At 42.7% G+C, this 25,547-nt stretch overlaps 1 protein-coding gene and 1 long non-coding RNA gene across 2 annotated transcripts in view; both read left to right on the top strand.

Moving 5' to 3' along the window:
* The window catches only part of LOC309637330, a 109,873-nt gene extending 98,990 nt beyond the window's left edge, over positions 1–10,883 (top strand). Inside the window, exons 5-6 of the long non-coding RNA XR_014250477.1 lie at positions 9,838–9,906; positions 10,424–10,883. This is a non-coding gene — a long non-coding RNA (uncharacterized lncRNA). The remainder of the gene's footprint in view (positions 1–9,837; positions 9,907–10,423) is intronic.
* A 2,861-nt stretch (positions 10,884–13,744) lies between these two features.
* Positions 13,745–21,073, top strand: LOC309637304 (boLa class II histocompatibility antigen, DQB*0101 beta chain-like). Its single transcript, XM_082411722.1, has 5 exons — positions 13,745–13,923; positions 15,351–15,620; positions 18,774–19,055; positions 19,563–19,673; positions 20,699–21,073. The coding sequence occupies exons 1-5, from the start codon at positions 13,815–13,817 to the stop codon at positions 20,710–20,712; spliced, it is 786 nt and encodes a 261-aa protein (XP_082267848.1). The 5' UTR covers positions 13,745–13,814; the 3' UTR covers positions 20,713–21,073.
* Positions 21,074–25,547: the final 4,474 nt, after the last annotated feature.

Below are 25,547 nucleotides of genomic sequence, written 5' to 3'. Positions count from 1 at the left end.
TCGCGGTGTGTTCCACCGGAATCCTGTCCCCAGGGTTTGCGCAGTGAGGTGGAACCAGCCACAGGGCAATTCTAAACAGCCATCCCCATTCAAAGGTCACTTCCCACATGTCACACTCCTTCCACCCATTGCCACAAACCAGCTCATCTGATGTCTCCTTGTCTCTTGATGGCCCATCATGTATCCGGCTCTCCAGGCCTGAGAGTCCACGTCCCCTTCACTCCATCCCTTTTCTAGCTATCATCTCTCCTACCTGATCTTGGATATAATTCTATCAATTCTTTCTCCATAATATGGCTTGGATCTCTCCTTTCTCTTTGATTCCCATGCCTCCATGACAATTGAGGTTTATTTTAAAAAATTAATTAACTTTTTAAAGTAGAGTTGATTTACAATGTTGTGTTATTTTCAGGTGTACAGCAAAGTGTTCAAAATGATGAAGACTTTCAAGCCAACGGCAACAGAGCACTGAAACAAGCGTGGGGCCTTTCTGAGTACAGGGCCCCGTGCGGCCACTGGTCCCACACCCTTGAGGCCAGCCTTGATTTCCAGTGTGGAGTTTGGGTAGAAGAACAGCTCGCAAGGGCATCCTGCTTATTTAGGATGGACAAATGCAACCCACTGTCAGAGTAGTGGCCCCAACTAGAACTGGGAAGGAAATTCTCTTACAATCATTTCACGCTCTTCAAAGAGAGGATGGAATCAGTCTTTCGCATCATCGTTCTGAACCAGTAAGGCACACACACGTGTGCATACACCCACATGCATGTGCACGCACACACACAAACACATACGACATCTGAGTCAAATCCACACCAGCCGAACCTAGAGTCCTGTCTGTATTCACAGAGCTGCCCAGAGGCACCAGAATATCAAGTTAGGAAAAAAAAAACTGGAAACAACCTTTACTTAGCCACTGTTTCCGGGGGGCACGCTGCACGTCGGGTGCTGTTCTAGAGGCTTGCAATGCACTGCTGAACGCAAGAGCCCCTGCAGCCACAGGACTCATCGCTACTGGGGGAGAAGGAGAGTGAACATATCGCATAAACCGTAACATAAAATCAGATCATGACACGTGCGATAAGGACAAACAGAGGAGGGGTGTGGAGCGCGATGGTGCGTGACCCCTATTTAGACAGGGGTCAGCGAAGGCCTCCGGAGAGGGCGCCATTTGTAGGAAGAGGACTGGAATGAGGAGGGAGTCGTGTGAGGAGTGGGGAGAGGATCGTGCCAGGCAGGGGGGAACGGCAAGTACAAAGGCCCTGGTGTGCCTGGCAGCTCCAGGGACGGGAAGGGGCCCAGTGTGATCAAGCACGGTGAGCTTGGGGAGCTAGGAGATGAGATCAGAAGAGGTAGCCGGAGAGGCCCCTTGGCTCCTTACAGGCCAAAGTAAGGATTTGGGGGTTTAAGAGACACTGACCTCAGTTTTGAAAAGTGAGAAGAGTCACCCAACAGATAAGGAGGAAGAAAAATGCCAGGTAGGGAAACAGCACATGCAGTGGTGCAGAGGAGGGCCTGGCCGATGTCTTTGGGAGGGCTGCTGGGAGTTGATATTGGTGGAGTCAAGGGTGAAGAGACGCTAGCCTATGAGGAAGGTGGGGGCCAGGCCAGCCCCCCCAGAGTGTAGCCGCAAGAGTGGGTCTGGTGTGATGGCAGGTGCTGAAGGGAAGGGTCAGTTCAGATCTGTGCTGTCCCCAGCAGAGAACTGCTCATCCAGGCCTCCGGGGATTTCTTCTGCGGCCATTCTGTCCTCTTTCCTGAGCTCAGAAGCAAAGGCCCAGGAAGCTACTGCTCCCTGCGATGGGAGGAATTTCACACCTGGGCAAGGCTGTGTGCTTGGAGCTGGGAGGTTGAAGGAAAAGCACAGGGCAGTGAAGGAATGAGCAGTTTAGGGGAGGAGGGGTGCACTTGCCTGGAGCCACGCTGGAACTCAAGGGACAGAGTCTTCTCTCAAGGATGGAGGGGCTCTTCCCACGGGCCTGCTGCAGCCTCATCTCACGCTGCCCTTGAGTCAGCACCAGGGAGCAATACAGGTGGGGTTTTGCTCAGGTCTCAACAATGGTGTCAGCTGATTGCGCTTCATGGTTATTGCCATCACGGTATTGGGAGGCTTCCGCGTCAGGTACTCATTCCTGAAGGCCAGGTAAGAGGCCTAGGGTGGGGTGGGACAGGCAAAGAGCTGCCTCACTTCTGAAGGTGGAGACTGGAAACTGTGCCTTTGTCCTCTTTGCCTACAAAGAAAGACGTGATTTTAGGAGAGTGCTTGATCTAACGGAGGAAAGCATCTGCAGGGATGGGCAGCAGAGAGGTGTGATGGAATAGAGCTTGCCTCCCACGGTGGGAATTATGTGTTCATTCATTTCTTTGACCAAAATTTATGTGTCTTGGTGTGGATCTCTTTGGATTGATGTTATTTAAACTCTCAGCTTCCTGGATCTGGGTGTCTATTTCTTTCCCCAGGTTAAGAAAGTTTTTAACCTTTATTTATTTAAATAAAATTTCTGCCTCAGTCTCTTTCTTCTCCTCTGGGACTTTTAGAAGCAAATGTTAGTCCATTTGAGGTTGTCCCATAAGTCCCTTAAGCTTTACTTTTATTCCATTATTTTTTTCTTTTTCCTGTTCTGATTAGGCAAGCTGCTCTGGCCTTTCTCTAAGTTCACTTTCTCTAAGTTTCTTCTGCTTCATCTATTCTGCTGTTGAACCTCTCTCATGTATTTTTCAGTTTAGTTATTGTATTTCACCTCTGTGTGTTCAGTTTTTTTTTTTATTAATTAATTTATTTGTTTTGTTTTTGTCTGTGTTGGGTCTTCGTTGCTGCGCGCGGGCTTTCTCTAGTCGCAGTGAGAGGGGGATACCCATCGTTGTGGTGCGCAGGCTTCTCATTGTCATGGTTTCTCTTCTTGCAGAGCAGGGGCTCTAGGCGCGTGGGCTTCAGTAGTTGTGGCACGTGAGCTCAGTGGTTGTGGCTTGCGGGCTCTAGAGTGCAGGCTCAGTAGTTGTGGCGCATGGGCTTAGTTGCTCCACGGCAAGTGGGATCTTCCCAGGCCAGGGCTGGAACCCGTGTCCCTTGCATTGGCAGGCGGATTCTTAACCACTGTGCCACCAGGGAAGCCCTGTGTGTTCTGTTTTAATTTTCTTAGATTTTCTTTTATTTTCCATCTCTTCGTTGAAGTTCTCACTGTGTTCATTTAGTCTTCTAAGTTTAGTGAGAAACTTTATGGTTGGTACTTTGAACTCTTCATCAAGTAAATTACTTATCTCCTTTTCATTAAGTTTTTTTTTAATTTCTGAGAATTTAACTTATTCTTTTGTTTGGTACACATTTCTTCATTCTTTCTTAATTTTTCTTGACTCTCTGTGTTGACTTCTATGTATTATTTGAAACGGCCACCTCTTCCAGGCTTTTTTTCTTTTTTTTGAATTTTATTTTATTTATTTTTTTATACAGCAGGTTCTTATTAGTTATCCATTTTATACATATTAGTGTATATATGTCAATCCCAATCTCCCAGTTCATCACACCACCCCCATCCCCCCACCCCTGCCACTTTCCCCCCTTGGTGTCCATACATTTGTTCTCTACATCTGTGTCTCAATTTCTGCCCTGCAAACTGGTTCGTCTGTACCATTTTTCTAGATTCCACATATATGCGTTAATATACGATATTTGTTTTTCTCTTTCTTCACTCTGTATGACAGTCTCTAGATCCATCCACGTCTCTACAAATGACCCAATTTCATTCCTTTTTATGGCTGGGTAATATTCCACTGTATATATGTGCTACATCTTTATCCATTTGTCTGTCGATGGGCATTTAGGTTGCTTCCATGACCCGGCTATCGTAAATAGTGCTGCAATGAACATTGGGGTTCATGTGTCTTTTTGAATTATGGTTTTCTCAGGGTATATGCCCAATAGTGGGATTGCTGGGTCATATGGTAATTCTATTTTTAGTTTTTTAAGGAACCTCCATACTGTTCTCCATAGTGGCTGTATCAATTTACAATCCTACCAACAGTGCAAGAGGGTTCCCTTTTCTCCACACCCTCTGCAGCATTTGTTGTTTGTAGATTTTCTGATGATGCCCATTCTAACTGGTGTAAGGTGATACCTCATTGTAGTTTTGATTTGCATTTCTCTAATAATTAGTGATGTTGAGCAGCTTTTCATGTGCTCCTTGGCCATCAGTATGTCTTCTTTGGAGAAATGTCTACTTAGGTCTTCTGCCCATTTTTGGATTGGGTTGTTTGTTTTTTTAATATTGAGCTGCATGAGCTGTTTATACATTTTGGAGATTAATCCTTTGTCCGTTGATTCGCTCGTAAATATTTTCTCCCATTCTGAGGATTGTCTTTTCATCTTGTTTGTAGTTTCCTTTGCTGTGTAAAAGCTTTGAAGTTTCATTAGGTCCCATTTGTTTATTTTTGTTTTTATTTCCATTTCTCTAGGAGGTGGATCAAAAAAAATCTTGCTGTGATTTATGTCAAAGAGTTTTCTTCCTATGTTTATCTCTAAGAGTCTTATAGTGTCTGGTCTTACATTTAGGTCTCTAATCCATTTTGAGTTTATTTTTGTGTATGGTGTTAGGGAGCGTTCAAATTTCATTCTTTTACATGTAGCTGTCCAGTTTTCCCAGCACCACTTACTGAAGAGACTGTCTTTACTCCATTGTACATCCTTGCCTCCTTTGTCATAGATTAGTTGACTGTAGGTGTGTGGGTTTATCTCTGGGCTTTCTAGCCTGTTCCATAGATGTATATTTCTGTTTTTGTGCCAGTACCATATTGTCTTGATTACTGTAGCTTTGTAGTATAGTCTGAAGTCAGGGAGTCTGATTCCTCCAGCTCCGTTTTTTCCCCTCAACACTGCTTTGGCTATTCGGGGTCTTTTGTGTCTCCATACAAATTTTAAGATTTTTTGTTCTAAAAAATGTTCTGTAAAAAATGCCATTGGTAATTTGATAGGGATTGCATTGAATTTGTAGATTGCTTTGGATAGTATAGTCATTTTCACAATATTGATTCTTCCAATCCAAGAACATGGTATCTCTCTCCATCTGTTTGTATCATCTTTAATTTCTTTCATCAGTGTCTTATAGTTTTCTGCATACAGGTCTTTTGTCTCCCTAGGTAGGTTTATTGCTAGGTATTTTATTCTTTTTGTTGCAATGGTAAATGGGAGTGTTTCCATAATTTCTCTTTCAGATTTTTCATCATTAGTGTGTAGGAATGCAAGAGATTTCTGTGCATTAATTTCATATCCTGCAACTTTACCAAATTCATTGATTAGCTCTAGACGTTTTCTGGTGGCATCTTTAGGATTCCCTATTTATAGTATCATGTCATCTGCAAACAGTGACAGTTTTACTTCTTCTTTTCCAATGTGTATTCCTTTTATTTCTTTTTCTTCTCTGATTGCCATGGCTAGGACTTCCAAAACTATGTTGAATAATAGTGGTGAGAGTGGACATCCTTGTCTCGTTCCTGATCTTAGAGGAAATGCTTTCAGTTTTTCACCATTGAGAATGATGTTTGCTGTGGGTTTGTCGTATATGGCCTTTATCATGTTGAGGTAGGTTCCCTCTATGCCCACTTTCTGGAGAGTTTTTATCATAAACAGGTGTTGAATTTTGTCAACAGCTTTTGCTGCATCTATTGAGATGATCATACTGTTTTTATTCTTCAATTTGTTAATATGGTGCATCACATTGATTTGCGTATATTGAAGAATCCTTGCATCCCTGGGTAAATCCCACTTGATCATGGTGTATGATCTTTTAATATTTTGGTGGATTCTGTTTGCTAGTATTTTGTTGAGGAGTTTTGCATCTATATTCATCAGTGATATTGGTCTGTAATTTTCTTTTTTTGTAGTATCTTTGTCTGGTTTTGGTATCAGGGTGATGGTGGCCTCATAGAATGAGTTTGGGAGTGTTCCTTCTTCTGCAATTCCTTGGAAGAGTTTGAGAAGGATGGGTGTTAGCTCTTCTCTAAATGTTTGATAGAATTCACCTGTGAAGCCATCTGGTCCTGGACTTTTGTTTGTTGGAAGATTTTTAATCACAGTTTCAATTTCATTACTTGTGACTGGTCTGTTCATATTTTCTATTTCTTCCTGGTTCAATCTTGGAAGGTTATACCTTTCTAAGAATTTGTCCGTTTCTTCCAGGTTGTCCATTTTATTGGCATAGAGTTGCTTGTAGTAGTCTCTTAGGATGCTTTGTATTTCTGTGGTGTCTGTTGTAACTTCTCCTTTTTCATTTCTAATTTTATTGATTTGAGTCCTGTCCCTCTTTTTCTTGATGAGTCTGGCTAATGGTTTATCAGTTTGTTTATCTTCTCAAAGAACCAGCTTTTAGTTTTATTGATCTTTGCTACTGTTTTCTTTGTTTCTATTTCATTTATTTCTGCTCTGATCTTTATGATTTCTTTCCTTCTACTAACTTTGGGTTTTGTTTGTTCTTCTTTCTCTAGTTCCTTTAGGTGTCAGGTTAGATTGTTTATTTGAGATTTTTCTTGTTTCTTGAGGTAGGCTTGTATAGCTATAAACATCCCTCTTAGAACTGCTTTTGCTGCATCCCATAGGTTTTGGATCGTTGTGTTTTCATTGTCAATTGTCTCTAGGTATTTTTTGATTTCCTCTTTGATTTCTTCGGTGATCTCTTGGTTGTTTAGTAACGTATTGTTTAGCCTCCATGTGTTTGTGTTTTTTACGTTTTTTTCCCTGTAATTGATTTCTAATCTCATAGCGTTGTGGTCAGAAAAGATGCTTGATGTAATTTCAATTTTCTAAAATTTACTGAGTCTTGATTTGTGACCCAAGATGTGATCTATCCTGGAGAATGTTCTGTGCGCACTTGAGAAGAAAGTGTAATCTGCTGTTTTTGGATGGAATGTCCTATAAATATCAATTAAATCTATCTGTTCTATTGTGTCATTTAAAGCCTCTGTTTCCTTATTTATTTTCATTTTGGATGATCTATCCATTGGTGTAAGTGAGGTGTTAAAGTCCCCCACTATTATTGTGTTACTGTCGATTTCCTCTTTTATAGCTGTTAGCAGTTGCCTTATGTATTGAGGTGCTCCTATGTTGGGTGCATATATATTTATAATTGTTATATCTTCTTCTTGGATTGATCCCTTGATCATTATGTAGTGTCCTTCTTTGTCTCTTGTAACATTCTGTGTTTTAAAGTCTGTTTCATCTGATATGAGTATTGCTACTCCAGCTTTCTTTTGATTTCCATTTCATGGAATATCTTTTTCCATCTCCTCACTTTCAGTCTGTATGTGTCCCTAGGTCTGAAGTGGGTCTCTTGTAGACAGCATATATATGGGTCTTGTTTTTGTATCCATTCAGCAAGCCTGTGTCTTTTGGTTGGAGCATTTAATCCACTCACATTTAAGGTAACTATCGATATGTATTGTCCTATTACCATTTTCTTAATTGTTATGGGTTTGTATTTGTAGGTCCTTTTCTTCTCTTGTGTTTCCCACTTAGAGAAGTTCCTTTAGCATTTGCTGTAGAGCTGGTTTGGTGGTGCTGAATTCTCTTAGCTTTTGCTTGTCTGTAAAGCTTTTGATTTCTCCATCGAATCTGAATGAGATCCTTGCTGGGTAGAGTAATCTCGGTTGTAGATTCTTCCCTTTCATCACTCTAACTATGTCATGTCACTCCCTTCTGGCTTGTAGAGTTTCTGCTGAGAAATCAGCTGTTAACCTTATGGGAGTTCCCTTGTATGTTATATGTCGTTTTTCCCTTGCTGCTTTCAATAATTTTTCTTTGTCTTTCATTTTTGCCATTTTGATTACTATGTGTCTCGGCGTGTTTCTCCTAGGGTTTATCCTGTATGGGACTCTCTGCGCTTCCTGGACTTGGGTGGCTATTTCCTTTCCCATGTTAGGGAAGTTTTCGACTATAATCTCTTCCAATATTTTCTCTGGCCCTTTCTCTCTCTCTTCTCCTTCTGGTACCCCTATAATGCGAATGTTGTTGTGTTTAATGTTGTCCCAGAGGTCTCTTAGGCTGTCTTCATTTCTTTTCATTCTTTTTTCTTTAGTCTGTTCCGCAGCAGTGAATTCCACCATTCTGTCTTCCAGGTCACTTATGCATTCTTCTGCCTCAGTTATTCTGCTATTGATTCCTTCTAGTGTAGTTTTCATTTCAGTTATTGTATTGATCATCTCTGTTTGTTTGTTCTTTAATTCTTCTAGGTCTTTGTTAATCATTTCTTGCATCTTCTCAATCTTTGCCTCCATTCTTTTTCCGAGGTTCTGGATCATCTTCACAATCATTATTCTGAATTCTTTTTCTGGAAGGTTGCCTATGTCCACTTCATTTAGTTGTTTTTCTGGGGTTTTATCTTATTCCTTCATCTGGTACATAGCCTTCTGCCTTTTCATCTTGTCTGTCTTTCTATGAATGTGATTTTTGTTCCACAGGCTGCTGGATTGTAGTTCTTCTTGGTTCTGCTCACGTCTTCCACTCTTGAAGTGTCAGCCTTGTGTAGGACATGAACATTACAATAATGGAATCATTTCACATAGAAAATTTTCAGTTTATATTTATATTGGTATCAAATACTTTTAAAAGTTGTATTTAGTTAAGATTTTAGCATTTTAAGGGCTCTTTTGCTAATATCTCTGAAGGATTAATTTATAATTAATCCTTATTAATTATACCAAATTATTAATTTACCAAATTAAATCAAAACGTTTTAAACTATTAAAAATGTTTATTCCAACTTATATTAAAAGCATTTAAAACAACCTATGAAATTGCCTGTGAAGTGTAGTTGACCTGCTTTAATTTTGTCCTTACAAATGCATTTGTTATAAAACTTCATGGAAACAGGAGCTGTTTGTTGGCAGAAATACAGAATAGAGTCCCAGGAAGCAGGGGAACAGGGCCCATGCGAGAGCAGGAGGGCCCCAAACACTTGGAAGTCTATGATTCTCAGCCCTCTAATACAATTCCAAACCATCAAATATGAATTTACACAAATCTTAGGAATAGAAAAAAAAAAAAAAAGAAATGAGTTTAGGGTACATTAATGTTGGTAAATTTAGCAAACTGGTCATTGGTACATTGATTCCTCTCTAAACTGGCTTTTGTTGGACTGGGTTCATGAAATTAACCTTGATCCTTTTTGGATCACAGAAAGTAATCTACAGTCCCTTTGAAAAGTCTCCTTCACACTGCTTCCAAGGTGGTTTTATGAACGGAAAAGCATGTCATGGCACTCTGCTGCTTAAATTCCTTCTATTCTTTCTCATTAACCTAAAGAAAATGCAGGCAACTTCCAATGGTACTATCATCCAATCTCACAAAGACTAGGATACTTGAATCCCACCCTCTAATCATACCAAACCACAAGTTGTGAATGATCCCTGTCTCCCCACCCCCAGTCTTGCCAAACATCTGGGTCTGCACTCAGGTATGTCTCTTTGCCCGGAATCATCATAGCCCTTTATCTGTTGAGCCATCACTTCCTCTGAGAAGTGCACCTGAAAAACCTTTCTTTCAATCCTGTCATGACTTCTACGCCATTAACTCCCCACCCTCGCCATCTTGAAAAATTATTATTTATGAATTAATCCACAAATAATCATCATCTCCTAGTCCTGTGTTGCCAACCCTTTCCAAGAGAAAAGGAAATAACTGAACAAATGGGCATCATTATCAATTTAGAGTTTTAAATGTACCCTGAACCTTGAACACTGCCCAGTCTTGTCTTTAGTCAGTAGTATTTGACATTCCCCTTAGTAGCTGTTGCAAACTTTTGTCTCTTTTATTTTTCCCCATATATGTCTCTCCTCCAATGTGTGGACTCCTAGAAGGCAGGATCCATGTATTTTCATCTTTGGAACCCAGGACCTTAACTCTGGAGCTGTATAAAAATATTGGTAACTGACAGTAACCACCATCTAGGGTGTGCTGGGTTTTTGGGAAGGGGGACACAACTCCTGGAAACTAAACCATATAGATGTGTCAGAGCTCAGACACAGGGGGACCCCTGACAATGAGGATGAGGAAAGCAGGGCACTCGGGCATGTGGCATAGGGTGGGTCTTTTAGATATTTGGCAGAAGCTACAACGAGGAGTGGCCGGTCCCTCTTCCTCTAAATCAAATCAAGATGTGTAAAATATGACCCTGGGCTCTCTGCCATAGCAGTCTATGAAGCTCACAAAGCTGCATTCACGTTCTTCTTCTTTCATCAATTTGTATTAAACTCTGTTTTGCACTCAAGTTTCCACATTTGTGAGCCCACTGAGAAGAGGACCAGTTTCTGAGATCTGAAATTATAGTTAAAATGGCAGTTCTGTGCAAGGGTAGTCATGAGCTTCGGAGAGGGAAAATGCAGTGGATTCATGATCAAATATACCTAACGTGCTTTCCCCTCTCTTTTTCTCCATAATGAGGATTTGAAACCATGATGATTCTATCATCTGAGTAGAAATGGCAAATAACAAGAAGACTTCTCTTTAATGACATCAAGAAAGATGAACTCACTACTATTATATTAAAAACTAGTGTGCATGTAACTCACCATAGATTGCAGTGGACTTTTGCAAATTATATCTGTGTTCATGAAGTGGTCCTGTGATATGTGTATTCTTTCTGCAGATGAGGCAGAACTAAGGCTTTCAGAACTGAAATGGCTTATACATGGTCACTCTGTTACTAATTTGACTCTTTCTTCAGATTCTGTAAAATGTGATTTTAAAGAGATAACTGTGCAAAGAGAAAGGACCTACTTTATATATGTTATGGAAAATTCATGTAACTGGTTACTTAAGTGTTCATATAGGGGACGTGTGTGAGTAGCTTCACAAAGATTTGGAAAAACTTAGGGATAGTGGTGTTACAAATTTTTATTGAAGGGAATAATATTCTGGGGGCAGTATTACTAATTATATTACTACTGGCATTAAGACGGTCACGGAACCTTTCAGAATGTACAGTGTATTTTGTTTCCTGAATTGAATGTAGAATAGGGTCCTGGATGGCCCTTCTGGTGACAAGATGATTAGTACCTTCACAGTTAACTGACCAAGTACAGATTCCGAGGGATGTTGACCGAGGAAGATGATTTCTCCCTGAATTTCCACAAGGAAACAGTCCACAGCTTTTATGTCTCATCCTGAGGGAACAGAGGATGAACCACGAGAGTCTTCCTACAGGAACCCTGACCCATATCAACGACTGTTTCTTGATGCCACTGTCTACCCACATGGGGTACACACTCTGGCCTCATCCTAGGTGCTCTGCCTCCACAGGGTGATTCAGGTAGACACCTGGAATCAGAAGGTATGTGCGTGTCGCCTTCTCTCAGGCCAGACCAGCAGTGACTGCCCTGAGTAGCACAGCAGGGATATGGACAGTACAGAGAACTCTAGAAAATGTAGAGAATGCTGCCTGGCTCGGGAGCAACAGCAGGCAGAAGCTCAAACCAGAGCCTTGCAGATGAGTTTTTAGCCAATCAGAAAAAGGATTTTAAGCTGACACTCTTGCTGCTGCTAGTTGAAAAGCCTGTGTGAAGAGGCCTGTAAGACCAGGCGATCCCCAGGTCTGAGGCACCATCCACTGCACAGCCCCAGAGCAGAACGGAGGGAATTTCTCCCTTAGGACAGGAGGGAGAGCATGGGCCAGAAGCCTCTGTTTATTCCAAGGGACCCTGAGGTAAGGTCTGAGGGAACTGAGGCACCTTCAAAATCCCTCTCTGACTGTTCTTTGTTGCCTCCCAACCCTATTACCGGTCTGAGTTTGATGTTCCTCCTTTATGTTTTCATCCCACCATGGAAGCCCCCCTTGCTCTGAAATTACCCTGATCCTGAGTGCACCACTGCTGGTGGAAGCCCAGTGACAGATTTCCCAGTCTCAGGTGCTCTGGGACTATGCATCTAATTCAGAATATTGAACTAACTCATTGTCTTCATGTGCCACTAATGGAAACTTCTTGTCGTTGCCTCTTCCCTATTTCTTTTTACCTGGTAAACTCTTTATGTCCTGCTTTTAGATCCTTTCCTCTATTTTGAAAGAAGAACCTAAAATTCAGGAAGAGAGAGAAGAGAATAGAGGGAGAAACACTTATTGTCTTGTTTATTAATGTTTTCCAGGCACTGTTCTAATTGCTCTATAACCATTTAATACTGCCCCTAGTCATGGGCAAGAGGAGCCTGATAAATAACACATTTATTAAAAAAAACACATTGATACTTCTGCCACTGGGGATTTGATGCTTAGGCTGGCACAATCTGTACAATACAATAGTATTGTACTGTAGTACAATCTGCAACTATAAGTATCTGCTCCCTCATTAACACTATTCAAGCTGTAGGAAATGCTTCTCCACATCTTTTGCTCTCTGTCCTCAGAAATAAAGGTGACTGTGTCTGAATGCTGTTAATGTTTGTGGCTTGTGTTTTTGCTGACATCAGATGGTTCAGGGAGGATTTGAGCAGCTGAAGAGATTTTAAGAGAAAAGTCAACTTAATTTTTCAAATACTTTCATTCAAAGAGCATAAATGCAAAAGATTCTTGTGTAATGAAAAAATCACTTGCCAACAGGACTGGTTGTCAAATTTTGTTTGTTTTCTTGCTCCACGTATAAACCTGGTACTGCCAACAGTTACACCTGGCAGCTGAGGAAGATTTTGCGATACTAAGCAAGTCATGTTACTCTTAAGTTTGTATATATGAAGGCCTAGATATAAAGTGTACGAAGCGTGACTCACATTTTACAAAGAGAAGTCTGAGGCAAAAAGGTTCAGTATTTTGTCGACTCTCAAAAAGCACATCAGTGGTAGACAACGTCCCTGGTAGTGCAGTGGTTAAGAATCCACCTGCCAATACAGAAGACATGGGTTCGAGCCCTGGTCCGGGAAGATCCCACATGCTGCAGAACAACTAAGCTTGTGCACCACAACTACTGAGCCTGCACTCTAGAGGCTGCGAGCCACGACTACTGAAGCCCGCGCGCCTAGAGCCCGTGCTCCGCAAAAAGAGAAGCCACCGCAATGAGAAGCCTGTGCACCGCAATGAAGAGAAGTCCCCACTCGCTGCAACTAGAGAAAGCCCATGTGCAGCAACGAAGACGCAACGCGGCCAAAACATAAATAAATAAATTTAAAATAAATTTAAAACAGACAACAACAACAAAAAACTTTTTTTTTTTTTTTTTGTTCTTCCATGCCTTTATTGGTGACAGCAATGGACAACCACAATGCCAGGCATAGCAAGATACCTGGGGTGGCAAGCAGGCACTTGCTGCATCAGTGCAGCTCAAAACAATTTCCTTCAAGAACTCTGCTCTTCCCACCACAACTTAAGGCTCCTCAGAGTGTCTAAGATAATAAAAGTGAACTTCTTTGCGACAATGATTTTCTCTCCCTGAAATATGATCCCCACTTATTTTCCCTTACCCAAAATCCCAAGAACAATAGGTTTTAAATAAATATCACAGAGGTGTCTACTCTTGAATCATTTTTTTTTTCTTTTCGTTCTCTAAACTCCAAAGGCATTTAATCTTCAGATCATTCAAAACTGAAAGAACTCTTCACCCGAAATGTTCATCCAGCGTAATTTGATGAAGACAGAGTGCCAGGCATTAGATTGAGAACCTTCAAAAAAGATGTCTGCCCAGAGATACATGAGGTACTTCAGCTCCAGTGCTGATTGGTTCCTTTCCTTGGGACTCTCCAATCCTGCCATACATGGAAGCTTTCATAGGCTTTTATTCTCTAAAGTAGGCACACCAGATCCAGCGGGTGTGAGCTGTGTTCACTACCATTACTTCTTCCTTTGTTCTCAATGATGTCTGGGACGGTGGCTCTGCAGGTCCCCAGAGGCCTTTGGACAGCAGCTGTGATGGTGACGCTGGTGTTGGGCAGCCCGGGGGCTGAGGGCAGAGACTCTCCACGTAAGTGCAGGGCAGCTGCTCCCCAGAGCCACCGCTCCGGGGACCAGGCTCTGAGGGACACTTGGCCTGGGGTGTGATCTCAAGAATATTTCCTCTCTTCGGGTATGTCCTCATTTCCACCTCCTAATGACAAGGTGAGGACAGTCCCCCCCTCCCACAGGCTTAAGCCTGGGGATATTATAACAGGGAGGAGGAGACAAAGTGCGTATCTACTACAAGTGCTGGGACAAAGTGAGCATGCGTATTTTGTTTTAAAGAATTTCTCCAAAGAAGACACAGCAGGACTTGTCATTTCAGGGTCCCCCAAGACCTTGTCTGGACTTAATGCTGTGGGATCCTGGGTTGGGGAAATGTAGGGCAGCAGTGGTCTCTGTAGTCTCAGAATTTGAGGAAAAGGACTCTCTACATTCCTGACTCTTGAGTGGAGGGTTCCCGGAAGCAAACTCCCGGTATTTGAGTGGAGCTGACTGGGTGGCCACCGACAGAATCTTAACCTCAACTTTCACTGATTTACGGTCACATAGTGACTTGAGTGGTATTCAGAGACTTCAGTTGAGGATGGACGGGGTTTAGGAGAAAGGAGAACGTAAGAAGAGAAATATGTATATTGAGAAAGCATTCATTTCAGACACAGGATTAGTATCGTCATATAAATTCTCTCTCAATCTTCCTAACACCCCTATGTGTAGATATAATGACTTTTTACACAGTTATACTTAAGATACAGATACTCTGTTAAGTAACCCACCCAAGCTGGTAACTGTCTCAGTTTAATTGGAATCCAATTTATCTAATTTGAAAGTCTGTGCTCCTTCCGTGAATAAACCATCCTTTTTAGGACTGGGGCGGTGTCGGTCCCTTCTAACCACACAGGAGTCGGGTCGGGGTGGCAGAAACGCAGAGGAAACCCACGCATGGGAAGGCAGGCACTTTGCCAGGGACCAAGAGAATGTGCCTGTCAGGACGAGGACAAGCTCCATTCTACACCTCCTTTGTTATTCCCTTGAAGTCTTGTGCTTATGTAGACACTTGTTTGCCTCTGAGGTTCCCAGGATTTCGAGGGAAAATGACATTTCATGTGAGAACGTCCTGATCCCTCTAAGTACAGAGATGGATGTGAAACCCACCCGACAGCCCTGTTTACTCGGTTCTCAGGCTCAGGCAGGGATCACAGGTCCCAGGGCTCCCCTCAGAGACAAGCCTCCTCACACGAAGGTCATTCTGGAAGCCCTCAGACGGGGCGGGAGGCCTTGGAAGAGCCGCCTGGAGGATCCGGGTTCGCAGCAGGAGGCGCAGGGCTGGGCTGGGCCGGGAACCCGGGGTTGAGCGGCGGGTTTCAGCTTTTTCCGACCCAGCTGGCCACGGGCCGACATCTCCCCGCCCTGCCGAGCGGCTGCCGCCTGGCTGAGCGGCGGTGTCTCCCGCAGAGGATTTCCTGATCCAGCATACGTGCCTGTGTTACTTCACCAACGGCACGGAGCGGGTGCGGTACGTGACCAGATACATCTATAACCGGGAGGAGTACGCGCGCTTCGACAGCGACGTGGGCGAGTACCGGGCGGTGAGCGAGCTGGGCCGGCCGGACGCCAAGTACTGGAACAGCCAGAAGGACATCCTGGAGAAGACACGGGCCGAGCTGGACACGGTGTGCAGACACAACTACGGGATTGATGAGAGCTTGGCGGTGCAGCGGCGAGGTGAGCGCAGGCCGCCCTCCGCGGGGCCCACCCCCACCTGCCGAGACTCCGCGCGGGGGGGAGGGGGCGGGGCCTCGGGGGTGGGATCCCCAGGCCCGCGGAGGGGACAGCGAGGCCCGGCGTCCCGCGCGGAGGGCCGGGGACCGAGGGCACAGCAGGGAGACGGAGGTTGGTAGCGCTGGAACATTCCCCGCAGAGGCGGGTCCGGGACTGCTCAGTATGGCCCCAGCTCTCGAGAGCCCCGTCCTGTGCAGTTCTTTCCACTAATTCCGCACGTTCCCGCCTCGTGCCTTTGGCTTGTTTGCTTCCCGAAACTCAAGAGCTCAGCCTGGTAGAGTTAGGGCTGCTCCACGGTTGCCCTCAGGGCACCTTACACACGTGGTGATACATTACAGCCACGAAAGAATACATTTTCACTTTTTGGTTTCAAATCATTATTCATCTTAATCCTGGTTTCTTAAATGGATGTCACTATATCACTTGTCCCGGCCCTCTTTCTGGCAAGGGACTGTCTTAATTATCCCTGTGTGCCTAGTACCTGACACATTGGCAGGTAGTATGAGCTCCATAAACCTTGCTTAAATTAATGAATAAATGTTCTCTGTTGCCCAGCCACTTAGGCTCAAGAGAAAGCACAAAGGTAAATAGGGTCTTAAAAACTGACTGTATTAATTATTCTTTACGATTTTGCTTAATGCTTTAAAGTAAACTCTTATTGACTTGGATCTTAACGATTTAGAATTTGTGAATGCAAAGCCTGAGGGAAAAAAGTGTTTAGTAAAAATAGAAACAGTACTTGAGTGGTGTTATAAGGCAAAGTTTTAATTTCTTAGAAAAGCTCAACAAATGGCTGATAACAGAGCTGAAGTTTTGGGGTAAATAAGTTGATGCCATTTAATTACTGAATAAAAATTGTTTCAGGTTCCCTTGGCCTGCCTATCCTCTCTCTCCCTGCCAGCTCCCCCAGCATCCACTGCAGGGGTAGACATTCTGAAAGTTAATTTTACCAGTTTCAGGAGCACCTATTGCTAGACAATTGTCTTACCAAACACTACCTATATTATGCCACTTAATTTCCTTGGTGTTAGCAATCAGCATCACCACTTTATATATGCTAATATTGGTACATAATAAACAGTTTAAGTAATTACACACAGTTATTCACTGTCTTGAAGCCTCCCCCAAATACACAATAGTCATCATGTTCTTTACTACATGTATGTAGAGTCTAATGGAAGCAAAGCCTTGTTTAAGCCAGTTATGACCAGAAGCAACAATGAGTCTGTTCCTGCCTATTTTCAATGTTAGTGGGACAAAATGATACATTCGAGGGATTGAAAGCTCACTGATTGATCCCTAGTCTGACCCCGGTGTTATCTGTGTATGTTCACATAACTGTTAGCTTACTTTACCCAGTCTTGCCTTCTCCTTCATCCTGATGCCACCAAGTACATACTTATATTTTTACTATTTCAGTTCTTTCTCATAAAAATTATTCTAACATTTCTCTCTTGAACTTGTGACCTCCATTTTTTACTCCCAATCTGTTTAAGATGAACAGATTTTATAAGTCCACCTAGCTGACCATGACTTTAGTCAGAGCCCAGGAAGAAGAACCTGATCAAGAGTTAAAGTCCAAACTGAAAACATGATTCTTTCCAGATGATGGCTCACGAGTACCATGTTATTGGGGTGACGAGAGTGCCTGCCGACCTCAGCAAGTCCCAGTTATATTATATGTTCATGTGACATGCTCACTAACCCAGGCCAACTTCTGCAAGAATCTCAGAGTATTTTCTATAGAGAACATACATGATAATGATGTCTGATTTCAGAACAAGGCAGTTATTCTTAATAGCAAAGGGATGGAGTAGTGTTGGTAGCTCACTTGAATGTTAAAAGAAAATTAGGGGAAAAAAGTAAATGAGAGTACGTAATATATTATCAAATAGATAAAACGCTACATGAAATATTTACTATAGTTTTGCACTAAGGGAATGAGGGAGATGCAATAAAATGGCTGCAGAGATAAAGGATAATATGTGTAAAACAGGTTGGGAGGTGTGTCATATTTGACCATGAGTAGCAATCTGAGAAGATAAAGGAATCAAGGCATGGGCAAACATGATGTTTTATCAGTGTTACTTGTTTTCAAGGTTTCCTTTCTTTTCCTTCAAAAATTACAAACTTTTGACATAACACTTGTGGTTCTTTTTTGTTTTTATTTTTTGTTTTATCTTTGTTACTAGATTGCAAGTTCTGTAAAGGCAGGGGCCACAGTTTGTTGTTTATCTTTGGGTCCCAAGTGCTTGTCAAATTTATATTTGTTGAATGAATGAATGAATGAATCAAATAAAGTATATGTGGCATAAATGAACTAGAGATAGAAGTGTAGGTATTTAATTATATAAATTTTTGTGGGGAGTTCACCACAGAATGGCATTTGAGCTAAGATGAGGCTAAAAACTGAGAGAGATGCTTTGTTGACGGGTAAGAAGTGCTCTCGCTCTCGAATTCTGTATTACAGGGCTGAGGATTATAGATGTAGCCTGTTTGAGAAACACTGCTTTGTAGGAAGGATGTGATGGTCACTGTTGTCCCATTTTACTGGACATAGAAATGTCTGTACTTTCTTAATTCTCAGTCCATGGGGCCATGACTACTGTTGATCATCTCATGGCCAGCAGGTGGGAGTCAAAGTTGCTGGATTTTCTCTACTGTGGGGAGCATGGAGACTAACAGAAAACAGTGTCACTGACCTAGCACAAGTCACTAGAGCTGATCGTGATGGTCACTTCTAGGTGGGAGAGCAAGGGGGAACAAGTCCAGGTTTATTATTTTATTTAAAAAATGTTATAAGTAGTGGCCTGTATAATATAGCAATTTATAATTTTAAAGTGCTTCATTTTTATCAATTAGTGTCAACAGAGTAACTCCCATAGAATGATTAGAACTGTCTCTTGAGACTCTGAAAAGTAAACTGACTAATGTTTTTATTCAAGCTAATAAAGTGGTCCAGGTTAGATCCAAATCCAAGATTTGGAATCCAAGGATCTTTCCACCCTGGTACCAGGGAAGGACTCTTCCTGGTGGGGAGACTTGCTGTGTGGTCTCACATTTCACTGTGTCTTTTCCTGTCTGTTACTCCCTCAGTGGAACCTACAGTGACCATCTCCCCATCCAAGACAGAGGCTCTAAACCACCACAACCTGCTGGTCTGCTCGGTGGCAGATTTCTATCCAGGCCAGATCAAAGTTCGGTGGTTCCGGAATGGCCAGGAGGAGACAGCTGGCGTTGTGTCCACCCCTCTTATTAGAAATGGGGACTGGACCTTCCAGATGCTTGTGATGCTGGAAATGACTCCCCAGCAAGGAGATGTCTACACCTGCCATGTGGAGCACCCCAGCCTCCAGAGCCCCATCATGGTGGAGTGGCGTAAGGGGCACTTGGTTTCCTTTCACCGTGGGCCCCACAGGACAGGGGCAGATAGAGCTTCCTTGGTCCATTCCATCTCATCCCTTGTCCCCAGAATCACTACTGAGCTGGAAATTACAGGACACAAGAGTGCCTCTTGCCTCATAGTAAGGGCATCAGAAGAATCCTGATCTCATTGTCTTTCCAGATACAGGGAGCTCACTCTACACACCAGGGCCCCAGAGCCCAGCCCTGGTAGCTCTGAAGGATTGACTGGTGACCAGAGTCTTAGGGCGTAAGGTTATGGATGTGTCCCTGAGAAGCAGGGATCCACTTTCCCCTTCTCCCACCCGCCCACTCTGTCCAAGGATCTGTTGGCGGGTCCCTCCCCTAGGGGTAGTCAGAGTGGAGAACTAGGTTCCCCTGGCACCTCCACCTCCTGTATCTCAGACTAGACTTCAGGCTTCTCAAAGGGACACCCCCCTTTGGTGTGGGGACAAACCCTGACACTCAGGCTCTGATCCCTAGGGGCACAGTCTGGATCTGCCCAGAGCAAGATGCTGAGTGGTGTTGGGGGCTTTGTGCTGGGGCTGATCTTCCTCGGGCTGGGCCTCATCATCCGTCACAGGAGCCAGAAGGGTAAGGAACCCTGGGGAAAAGGGGGAGATGGGCTGTGACTGAGACCCTCTGTTCAGGGAGACCTGTGCCTCTAGATGTAGCTCTTTCCTCCTGACCCTGAAAGGAAGGAGACTGGGCTGGTGGTGGGCGGAAATGGAACGACCTAGGGAGACATTGGAGTCTGATTTTACTGGTTGGAAAGCAGCCCTTTCACAGAGGTGACAGGTGGGATTTATTCTAGGGCTTCCTTCTGGTGACAGTTCCATTCATTTGGGGAGATTTTATTTTAGGGCAGTTAAGGCCTTGTGGGTAGAGGGGATGGGTAGGGAAGAAATATATTTCAAATTAAGTTGCTTATCTCCTTTCCCTTTGGGGTGGGTGAGACACTTGCTGTTTGTGTCATGAGACCTTTTGTGGGACCTCCTGGGCCTCCACCAGCAGGTACTGTTTTTGCTCTGTTTCCCTGGGGGTTATGGGGACAGATAAAAGAGGGAAGGGTGTGAGGTGAGTATACCTGGGCACAGTGGTCTCGTCCATGGCCTATTTTCTGCTATGGGATCAAGAGTTAGGGGAGAAGTTCACCCAGTTTCTGTAGGAAGCTCCTGAGGTTGTTCTCCAGAATCAGGCCATAACTTTGGTGGCATCTTTCTGTGAAACTTGGAGCCAGAACTGTGGTGTTAGTGCTAGACACCAGGGTGATACCCACTTTGTGCCACATGTTGGTGGTTACTGCCTGTGGGCATTTATAGTGACTGAAAGAGGCTATGAGTGGTGGAAAGAAGGTGAGTTATTATCTAATTTATTAAAAGTTTGACATCTTCGTATCCCCCAGAAGGATAACAGCTGCTCCCCAGCCTTCCACACATCTGCGTCAGGCTGAAGTGTTGTGTCCTCTTTAGCTGATTCACCTCTACACAGATGTTAGGGGAGGTGATGGTGATATGCCCCGGACCTCAGCTTTCTCTGTCAGATGCTGCAGGCCGAGAAGAGGTGAGGGGGCGCGTCCCTCAGGGTGCCATGTGCTGATCACTCTCTCTCTTCTCCAGGGCTCGTGCACTGACTCCTGAGGATGCTTTGACGGGGATTGGTTTTTGCTCTTCTGTAATAGCTGCCTGTTCTTGCCCAGAATTCCCAGTTGCCTGTCAACCTGTTCCTCTGAGATCAGGTTCCTCCATTAACTCTGACACAGTCACCAGGTTACCCCTTGCCCTGCCCCAAGGATTTGACTCTGATGCTGCTTCCTGCACTGACCCCGGAGCCTCTGCCCGTGTACTGCCAACAGCGTCTACTGAGCGCCTACTCAGACCCCAAGGGATTTTTCTGTTTGCATTCTCCCTCCGCAGACTGCTCAAGAGAAGCACGTTGAAACCATTACCTGGCTATAGGGTATATCATAATTAAACATGAATATGAGTTATCTATACCCTGAGCCTTCTTTTTTATTAAGCTTATGCTAATCATATTTTTTCAATATTTATTAAGACTCACGCCGGGTCTTAGTTGTGGCACATGGGATCTTCGTTGCTGCATGTGGGATCTTTAGTTGCGGCATGCGGGCTCTAGTTCCCTGACCAGGGATTGAACCCGAGCCCCCTGCATTGGGAGTGTGGAGTCTTAACCACTGGACCACTGGACCATAGGGAAGTCCCTATGCTAATCATATATTTTTTATTGAGGTATAATCGATATACAACATTATATTAGTTTTGGCTGTACAGCATGATGATTCAGTATTTGTATTATTGCAAAATGATCACTACAATAAGTCTCATTAACATCATCACTATAGATTGTTACAATTTTTTTCTTGTGATGAGAACTTTTTAGATCTACTCTTTTCAATGACCACCTGTCAGGGTTACAGGAAGGAAGCCTCCCTTGTGGGGAGGTTAGATAATTATCTAACTGTCAGACCAACACACAGGCTGGGAGCTGGTTGAGAAGCAGCCTGTACCCAGGAGTCTGATTCAGCAGCTCTGGGTAGAATCGAGAATCTCGTCTGGGAAACCACTGGAGCAGATCAGTGGATTCCACAGTGGTGGGAAGAACGAAAAGGACATCTCCTTCATATTTACGTTTTATCTAGAAGTTAAAAAAAGGAAGTAAGCTTACTAATATTTGAGGTCTAGTGAATCAGACAGTCTCATGTCACAACTGAGATGTCACATAGAATACTGTAGGTAGAGCAGGAGTACTCCATCACTGAAAGCTGCAGCTGTATCTTCATTTGTTCACTCACATTAGCATGTTTCCACGTATTGTAGTTTACTGTACCCTCTTAAAGAAACTTACGGACTATATTATTTTATTTTATTTTTATTATTTTAAATAACAGAATTGCAAATGGTAGAACCTTTACAATATTTTGAATGAAATGGGGAATAACCATGATAATCTTTTGTGTCACAGAGAGGTTTGTGGGTTATCTTGGGTCTAAACAATTAAAACATAGTCAAGGGCTTCCCTGGTGGCGCAGTGGTTGAGAATCTGCCTGCCAATGCAGGGGACACGGGTTCGAGCCCTGGTCTGGGAAGATCCCACATGCCGCGGAGCAACTGGGCCCGTGAGCCACAACTGCTGAGCCTGCGCGTCTGGAGCCTGTGCCCCGCAATGGGAGGGGCCGCGATAGTGAGAGGCCCGCGCACTGCGATGAAGAGTGGCCCCCGCTTGCCGCAACTAGAGAAAGCCCTCGCACGAAACGAAGACCCAACACAGCTAAAAATAAATAAATAAATAAAGTAGCTATTAATAAAAAAAAAAAAAAAATAGTCAAATTTTAAAAAAGAACTACTCTTTTAGCACCTTTCAAATATACAACACAGTATTATTAACTAGATTCACCACGCTGTACATCACATCCCCAGGACTTATGTATGTTATAACGGGAAGTTTGTGCCTTTTCACCACCTTCACGACTTTTGCCCTCCTCTGGCAACCACCAATTCATTCTCTTTATCTATGAGTTCTTTTTTATTAAAGATTCCACATAAGCTAAGTGAGATTTTATGGTATTTGCCTTTCTCTGTCTAACTTATTTCATTTAGCGTAATGCCCTCAAGGTCCATCCATGCTGTTGCAAATGGCAAGATTTCATTCTTTTTATGGCTGAATAATATTCCATTATGTGTATATACACACCGCAGTTTCTTTATCCATGCATTCACCAATGGCCACTTATGTTGCTTTCATATCATGGCTATTGTAATTAATGCTACAATGAACACGGGGTGCATAGATCTTTTCCAAGTTAGTGTTTTTGTTTCCTTTGGATAAATACCCAGAAGAGAAATTGCTGGATCATATGGCAGTTTTATTTTATTTTATTTATTTATTTATTTATTTTAAAAAATATGTGGTTTAACACAAAGTTTGAATGCAAAGTTAATTTTTTTTAATATTAATTAATTTATTTATTTTGGCTGTGTTGGGTCTTCGTTTCTGTGCGAGGGCTTTCTCTAGTTGCGGCAAGTGGGGGCCACTCTTCATCGCGGTGCGTGGGCCTCTCACTATCGCGACCTCTCTTGTTGCAGAGCACAGGCTCCAGACCCGCAGGCTCAGTAATTGTGGCTCACGGGCCCAGCCGCTCCACGGCATGTGGGATCTTCCCAGACCAGGGCTCGAACCTGTGTCCCCTGCATTGGCAGGCAGATTCTCAACCACTGCGCCACCAGGGAAGCCCAGGCAGTTTTATTTTTAATGTTTTGAGGAACCTCCATGCTGCTTTCGATAGTGCTGCACCAATTTACATTCCCACCAACAGTGCACAAGGATTCCGTTTTCTCTACATCCTTGCCAGCACTTGTTATTTCTTGTCTTTTTGATGATAGCCATTCTAACATGTGTGAGGTGATATCTTTTTTAAAAAAGATATTTATTTAATCTTAAACATTTATTTATTCATTCATTTATTTATTTATTTTTGTGGTGATACCTTACTGTGGCTTTGATTTGCATTTCCCTGTTGATTAGTGATGTTGAGCATCTTTTCATGTACCTGTTGGCCGTCTGTATGTCTTCTTTGGAAAAATGTCTATTCAGATTCTCTGCCCATTTTTTAATCAGACTTTTTTTTCGCCTTTGAATTGTATGATATTTTTATATATTTTGGATATTAACTCCTTAGCAGATATATAATTTGCAAATTTTTTTCCCATTCAGTAGATTTTCTTTTCGTTTGGTTGATAGTTTCCTTTGCTGTGCAGAAGCTTTTTAGTTTGATGTAGTCTGACTAGTTTATTTTTGCTTTTGTTGCCTTTACTTTTGGTGTCAAAAAGTCATCGCAAAGGCCAATGTCAAGGAGCTTACCACCTTTGTTTCTTCTAGGAGTTTCAAGGTTTCAGGTCTTACATTCAAATCTTTAATCTATTTTGAGTTAATTTTTGTGTATGGTGTAAGATAGTGGTCCATATTCTTTCTTTTTCATGTAGCTGTCTACTTTTCCCAATACCATTAATTGAAGAGACTTTTCTTTTCCCACTGTGTATTCTTGGCTCCTTTATCGAAAATATGTGTATGGGTTTATATTTGGGATCTCTATTCTGTTACATTGATCTACATGTCTGTTTTTATGCCAATACTATATTGTTTTGATTACTATAGTTTTACAATATATTTGAAATCAGGGAGCTTGATATCTCCAGCTTTGTTCTTTCTCAAAATTTCTTTGGCTATTCTGGATCATTTGTGGTTCCATACACATTTTAGAATTATTTGTTCTAATTCTGTGAAAAAATGCTATTGGTATTTTGATAGGGATTGCATTGAATCTGCTTTGGTCATTTTAACAATATTAAATTCTTCCATTCCATGACCATGTTATATTTTTCCATCTGTTTGTGTCATCTTCAATTTCTTTCATCAGTGTCTTATAATTTTTAGAGTACAAGTCTTTTACCTCCTTGGTGAGATTTATTTCTAGGTATTTTATTCTTTTTGATGCAGTTGTAAATAAGATTGTTTTCTTAATTTCTCTTTCTGATAGTTTGTTGTTAGTGTACAGAAACACAACAGATTTCTATGTTCTAATTTTGTATCCTACAACTTTACTGAATTAATTTATTGCTCTAATAGTTTTTTGGTGGTGCCTTCAGGATTTTCTATATATACTGTCATGTCATCTGCAAACAGTGCTTCTTCCCTTCCAACTTGGATTCCTTTAATTAATTTATTTATTTTAATCTGATTTTAGGACTTCTCATACTATGTTGAATAAAAGTGGCTAGAGTGGTCATCCTTGTTTTCATTCTGATCTTAGAGGAAATGCTTTTGGCCTTTCAATGTTGAGTAGGGTGTTGGCTATGGGTTTGTCATCCATGACCTTTATTATGTTGAGGTATGAACCCTCTATACCCACTTTGTTGAGAGTTTTTATCATAAATAGGTGTTGAATTTTGCCAAAAGCTTTTTCTGCATGTATTGAGATGATCATATGTTTTTTATTCTTCTATTTGTTAATGTGGTGTATCACATAGATTGATTTGCAGATGTTGAATCTTGCAGCTACAAAAGCCAGGGCACCAGAAGAGTGTAAGAGCTCCCTTCTGAGAGCTACTGGCACTGTGGAGCGTGGCAAGGGAGAGTGAAATGATAGTGCCCACCCTCCAAGGTCTCTGGAAAGGATTACAGTCAGCCCTTAGATTTGTGTTTAATTAGAAGCTTCCCCCTCAGGCTGTAGCTATGATGGTAAGCTAATAGGCCTCTTTCACAGATATACTGATCTCCTGGGTCTGTTGCCTCTTACTGTGCCCTGGGTTGGTAGCTGTTTAAGAACTTTTCTACATTTGTTATAGTTCTTTGTCACCCATGAGCCTAGTGTCACCCCACTAGTCACCAAAGCCAGAAAATCTAGAGGCATCTCCTAGCACCAGCTGGAAAAATCACGGCACCCAAGGTATA

The sequence above is a fragment of the Balaenoptera physalus genome (genome assembly GCF_965194825.1).
Source record: "Balaenoptera physalus genome assembly, chromosome: 11".
Lineage (NCBI taxonomy): Eukaryota > Metazoa > Chordata > Mammalia > Artiodactyla > Balaenopteridae > Balaenoptera > Balaenoptera physalus.
Note: the sequence above shows the minus strand (reverse complement) of the source record. Positions and strands in the feature narration are given on the sequence as shown.

What these genes read in the sequence shown, in the direction of transcription:
- LOC309637304 (XM_082411722.1), top strand. Translation starts at nt 13,815, where the DNA reads ATGATGTCTGGGACGGTGGCTCTGCAGGTCCCCAGAGGCCTTTGGACA. An exon ending in TGAGGGCAGAGACTCTCCAC is followed by an intron (nt 13,924 to 15,350) that starts GTAAGTGCAGGG and finishes TGTCTCCCGCAG; the next exon opens with AGGATTTCCTGATCCAGCAT. An exon ending in CTTGGCGGTGCAGCGGCGAG is followed by an intron (nt 15,621 to 18,773) that starts GTGAGCGCAGGC and finishes TTACTCCCTCAG; the next exon opens with TGGAACCTACAGTGACCATC.